The 6,000-nt window shown below is 44.6% G+C and overlaps 1 protein-coding gene across 2 annotated transcripts in view; it reads left to right on the top strand.

Annotated features, from left to right (window-relative positions):
* The first annotated feature begins 3,493 nt into the window (after positions 1 to 3,493).
* Positions 3,494 to 6,000, top strand: part of UNC13B (unc-13 homolog B) — a 206,046-nt gene continuing 203,539 nt past the window's right edge. For both annotated transcript variants that reach the window (XM_021554690.2, XM_077790533.1), the window contains exon 1: positions 3,494 to 3,607. In XM_021554690.2, the coding sequence (XP_021410365.2) occupies positions 3,586 to 3,607 (22 nt within the window). In that variant the 5' untranslated portion in view covers positions 3,494 to 3,585. The remainder of the gene's footprint in view (positions 3,608 to 6,000) is intronic.

Genomic DNA, 6,000 nt, shown 5'->3' with positions numbered 1-6,000 from the left:
TTAGAGCTTAGCCCCAAAAACCAGGTCTGAGATGGTTTTTTTTGTCAGTTGCATAACAGTAAAAATGGTTTAAGAGATCTAAACACTTTCATTTAAAATAAAACCCATGCGGGTTTGCTACACACTAACTTTCAGCTTGAGCCATTCTCTAACAATAAATACAAACCTCAAAAAATGCAGAACAATAAGAGAAGAAGTAAAAACACAGTTTATGTAGACTGCAAATATAACTATAATATTGCTCTCTGAACAGGGAGAGTAGAGCAAATAGGCAGATACAAAACAGCTGGTAAGCTGCAGTGACTGGAGTATCACCCATTTATTACTTTCCTATTCAACAGCAGGTGAACTGAGACCAATGGCTGGGGTCTGAGTAGCCAGAGAAAATTAACTCTTACTCTTCAGGGAGTAAAAAAATCAGGTGTCACTTTGGAATTGACAGTAATGACTCTGTTTTGTGTTTGCAGAGTACCTTTTGTTGTTCAGGAAGAAAGATATTCTCAGTGTGTATGGAAGTTACTGTAGTATGCTCGCTGCACTGTGTTCTTCCTCCTTAATTCAGCAGGAGTCTTCAATTAAAAAAAAAGTACACTGCTGATGGAGTGTGCTGCCTGTGCTACCAGAACACACAGTCAGCTACACAATTTAGATTTGGTCTGCTGCAACAGGTTTTAGGGCTTTGCTTCTAGTTAAGCATTTGTGAACTTGGCATTCCCTTTTGTGTATTTTTAGAAACAAACTTGGAAAGATTAGTCATATTTAATAGCTTGAGAACAGCACAGAACTTGGGGTTTTTTTACCCCTCTTTCTACTGCAGCTTTTCTATCTCTAAGCTGTTTTTTGTATTTATGACAACAATGTCCAGAGGAAGAACTAAAAACAATAGCAGAGCAAGATCCACCGGGGAGTGTCACTTCAGCTAGGAAAACATAAGGAAGTTGATTTCAAAGAGTAAGCATTATTTAGAAGAAGGTAACTCTACCTTGCAGAAGTTTTGCAGCAATGACTTTATCTTTCTTCCAGCCCATCTGAGATGGAAAGGAGAGGAGGGATAGACAGACACACAAGTACAAATTATTTCTTTTGATTAGATGAAGTCTGGTAAAACATTTGCGTCTAATTAGACCTCAGAACTGCAGGGAAATCATAACAGCTGTGATAACCTCAGTGTTCACTGTTACTGTTGGTGGTAAGAGATCACATTGTAGGTACAAGACACTTACTTAATTGCCACACTTGCTAATAATGCATTACTATGATTTTAAAATGCATATGACATCATCTGCTCTTGATGAGATAATTTTCCTATTCTGGTAGCATTTACAAGCTGTGGGCAAGATAGGGACTTGCTGTACCAGGTGCTGTGTGATGCAGTCTGTGACAATTATGGCCTGAAATGTTTTAATTTTTAAATTAGGACAGGCAGAGCAATGGGGCCCAGTAAAGGGAGGAGAGCAGTCATGATGAGATTGTGTGGTTGTGGCAGAAATTAGCTAATGCACAGTTCAAAGGATTTTGTTTGCAACAAGGTTGCAAAGAAGACAGGAAAGGAAAGGCATCAGAGTAGCTCAGTGACCCCTGAGCAAACCCTTTTGCTGTTGAACAGCTCTGAGGCTCTGAAGAAATACAAAAGAGCAATAAGAGATCTGAAAAGGCCAGGGACATGATACTATAGCCTCAGACACATGGGAGGTAAATAATAATGGACTTTGCAAAGCGAAACACTAACTTCCCTTCAAGTTAACTGGAAAGTCAGAGGGATGCCCAGCTCATAGGTGGGGCAGGCTTGGATGATGTACTGCCACAATGCAGAGTCTGCTGCGCTGGAACTCTTACTCAGTCTGCTGCTGCTGCTACATGTGATGAACACATAGAGAAGCAAAGCAGAGCTTTTGAGGAGTCTAGCAGCATTTCAGCAGCATTAAAGCCACTTCAGGGTCAAGAAGAGATTTCTTCCCTGGCTGCCTCAGTGCTGGCATTTGCAGCTCCCTGCACTGACAATTCCCATGCACACTGCTAAGTGGAAGTGTTCCCAGTCCCTTGAGTCTGCTTTTGGTAACACCCTTAGTGCACAGTCTGGGTGATTGTTTGCAGGAATATCATAGTTTATCCTTACAAATGGTTCCTCTGGGTATCTCAGAGATATGTATGTTTTTGACACATTCCCTTCACTGATGCAGTTCTGGGCAGCAAACATAAAGGCAGAAAAATCTGCTGCGCAGAAATTAAATCTCCCTTGTCTAGGTGTGAACTTTGGGAAGGTTAGTTGTTTTTTGAAACACGCAAGCAGGAGTCTTGTCCTTCACACTCTCTGCAGACTTTGGGGTTTTAAATATTAACAGAATAGCAATCCCATTATATGACATTTTGCTATTGAGTTTCAGTTTCAGAAATTATTTGCTAGATCTTCTGTTTGGAACGAGAAGCACATTCTGCAGTGTTGTGGCTATTTATAGTTTGGGATGAAGCAGCCTCTAAAAGCATTAGAGGCAATCAGAGAAAACTACTAGAACTGGGCTCAAGGGAAACCACCTCAGGAGGTTATTTCTGCAACAGGCAGCTGACCTGTGAATTGCTCAATCAGAAGATGAGGATGCAAATTTTGGAGGTGTCAGAGATAGACTAGATAAGCAGAAAGATGTACTGGGTATAACCAGCCACACAAACACGAGGGTTCCGGAAATCCTCAGAGGTGGTTGGCCATTGTAGCTGGAAGGGTACTGAAAGAGAGCTTTAGGACACAGTAATCACTTCTGCTTGTCCTGCTTTTCCCTAAGTGTTGGCTTGTTTTTTTCCGCATGGGGGTATACAGACAGCTGTTGCTGTGCTTCAGTTGAGATTCTTCATTGTCAGCTGAGTTTCTTCATCAGCAATGGAGATGGGGAAGGGCCTTGAGGGGAAGCCATATGAGGAGTGGCTGAGGTCACTTGTTTATCCTGGAGGAGAGTGAGGGGAGACCTCAGAACAGTTTACTTCTTCCTCAGAAGGGGAAGCAGAAGGGCAGGCGCTGATCTCTTCTTTCCAGTGATCAGTGACAGGACCTGAGAGAATGGCCTGAAGTTGTGTCAGGGGAGGTTTTGGTTGGATTTTGGGATGAAGTTCTTCACCTAGAGGGTGGTTGGGCACTGGAACAGGCTCCCCAAGGAAGTGGTCACAGCACCAAGTCTGACAGAGTTCAAAACGCATTTGAACAATGCTCTCAGGCACACGGTGGGATTTTTGGGTTGAGCTGTGCATGGCCAGGGGCTGGACGCGATGATCCCTGAGGGTCCCTCTCAACACATTCCATAATTCTTACGCTAGCACACCAGAACCTGTGAGAGCACTCCAGCGAAAACACATACAGGGCGTTCCTCCTCCACCGAGCACCCTCACCTTTCGGGAGTGAAACAAAAGCCTGACAAGAAGACAAGCTAAGCACAAAGCCCCGAGCGCAGCCGGCCGGCCCGCCGCGGGCTCCCCCTGCCGCGTCCGTCGTCACTCGGCCCTGCCCGGCGGGACGGCCCCGCCCCGGCTGAGGCGCCGCCGCCGCCCGGTGTCCGCGGGGCGGCATGAGGAGAGCCGGGGGCGGCTGCCGGGGCCGCCATGTCGCTGCTCTGCGTGCGAGGTGAGCGGGGCGGCGGCGGAGGGGGGGACACGCCTGGGCAGGGCTTGGCTTTGTCCTGGGCGAAGTGGGTTTCAGCCTCCCTGAAGCGGGGACGGGCGTGCCGGTGCCTCCCTGCTGAGCCGCGGGTGGCCGCGGCCGGGCCTCCAGCTGCGCTCCTGGGCCGGAGGTGCCGCATGGCGAGGCAGCAGGTGCGGCTCAGGAGCGGCGGTCCCGGCCGGGGAGGTCCGGAGCCTCGGGAGGAGCCGTGGCTGACTTTGGGAGTTGGCTCGGACACGAGTTGAATCGCCCAGTGAACGGCGCGGGCAGGAAGCAGCCCGCTGTCACTCCGTATACTCGCCTTAGAGCGTGCATTGTTATTTCACATACATTCCTAATTACCTCCTCATCCTGCTATCGAGCCTCGTCCGCTTGATGAACAGGTTGCGGGAAGCCGGCTTTTTCTCTGCGCAGTGGATTATAGTGCTGTCTCCGGTTTCCCATTTCTTGCTGCCTTGTGCTAAAAAATAATGATAAAGAAATCCGTGGGGGAAACCATCTGCCAGGGCTCACGCTACTGGGACGTGTCTCGCTGCACTGAGCGCCGCGGTCACAGGGCGTCCCCGAGCCGTGCCCTGCGGCTTAAAAGTGTAGTTTTAATGTTCTCAGCTCCTTTGCCAGGAACGGTAAAAAACCTGGCGCTGCTAGCAGTTCAGCTCTTCTGTCACACACACGGGTTATTGATAACAGCTCCTTTTATCCTGCTGTTCCTCACTCTTTTGAATCAAAAGTCCTGTGTCGGTGATGGTGTAAGATGTCCAACAGAACGTCTTGAGATGTGTTCTTTTGGTGAGAGTGCTGATTTTCGGGAGTGTTTCCGAATTAAGTTTCAGCTCTTTTATGAAACACGTGTTTAAGGGCTCAGGAGAGGTGCACAAGTGGAAAGTTTATCTTAAATACGCTTTTCGTACTGTTCTGTGTAAACTGTGAAGTGCAGACTTGTCTAGCCCATTTTGAAGGTTTTGCCAAAATCTCGTAATTAAAGCTGAGTCTTATTAGCTGAAGGATGCTTATCTGTATTACAGGTGCGTTTTTATTCTTTTTGGTGGTTCATCCTCAAAATGTTTTCAGAGTTAGAGTAAAGTGGGTTTAATACCACTTGAAGCTGATTGTCTTAAGAATGTATTTACACACTGTTCACGAGCAATAGTGAAAGAACATGAACTGAATGATTGAGCTACTGAAAGTGTCTTCTCTTTTTAGAGTGTTTATTCTTGATCTGTAGAGTTTTTAGGACAAAACAATTTCAGGAGCCTGGAATAGTGTGCTCTTGTGTTTCATTTATTCTTTGTGTGAAGAGCTAAAGAAGAAATTTGAGGTGGCTGGTGACTTTGTGTGAAGATTTACTGTGAAAATTTTATCTTCCATTCCATCTGCTGTGCAAAGACAGAAGACCAGTATTCATTTAAATAGATTATACTGAACAACTTTATTATAAGATTGCAATTAGATTAGTCAATTTACTAAACGTCAAGAAACATGTTTTCTGAAATAGGCATGACTGAAAGGATGAGCTGATGAGATCTCGTAAGGAGCAGCCATCTAACCTGATATAGAAGTATGTTGAGGTAGAGCAGCGTGAAAAACAAAACAGATACCAGGGGCTGAGATAAAACAACTGGGTCAAGGAGGAGGCTTTATTAATTTTATTAATGGTTACTTTTGAAAAAAAGCCCAACAATATGGCACTTCTCTTGATTCTTTTACTTTTCCTGTGAAATGAACTAATCTTGTTGAGACAGCACTGAGCTGTTAGTAAGGAAGTTGGAAAAGCTGGGTTTTTTTCTATTAAAAATAGGACACATAGAAGACTACATAGTCATGTGGGGTTGGATGTTGTAGAGCTGAGACTAACAAAGAAAGACAACAAAAACTCCCATGGAATAAATGTAGGTGATTGGGACGCTGTTAATAGCATCTGGATTGCAGTTTTACATGTAAAGGAAAAAGCCATGTGTCAGCGTCACAAGAAGCCTGCCAGTCAGAATGATAGCATTTTAATTTATTGATTTATTTTCCACCCTCCCCCTTGAATTATGTGCATTAATAGTATTTTAATGAATCACAAATCTAAAACAGTGTTCAGTGTTTGTGACCAAACATGTCTGGGTGCTGCCTTTGTTCCTGAAAGACCAGCTAGCATATATGTCTTCTTGATCAAGTGCTACATTTCTTTTACTGTTTTGGAGAACAAATAATTTTTTTGTGTTTTTTTTTCTTTTTTTCGCCTTTGTTTATTTGTTTTGATTTGTTGTTTGTTTTACTTGTTGTTGTTTTTTACGTGGCATTTTTTGTTTGCTTCTTTGGTGTATTTTGTTTGCTTTGTTTTGTGTTTTTCCAGAACCATTGAGCTGTGT

Source organism: Lonchura striata, chromosome Z, assembly GCF_046129695.1.
Source record: "Lonchura striata isolate bLonStr1 chromosome Z, bLonStr1.mat, whole genome shotgun sequence".
NCBI classification, from domain to species: domain Eukaryota; kingdom Metazoa; phylum Chordata; class Aves; order Passeriformes; family Estrildidae; genus Lonchura; species Lonchura striata.
This window is presented reverse-complemented; position numbering and strand designations above follow the sequence as displayed.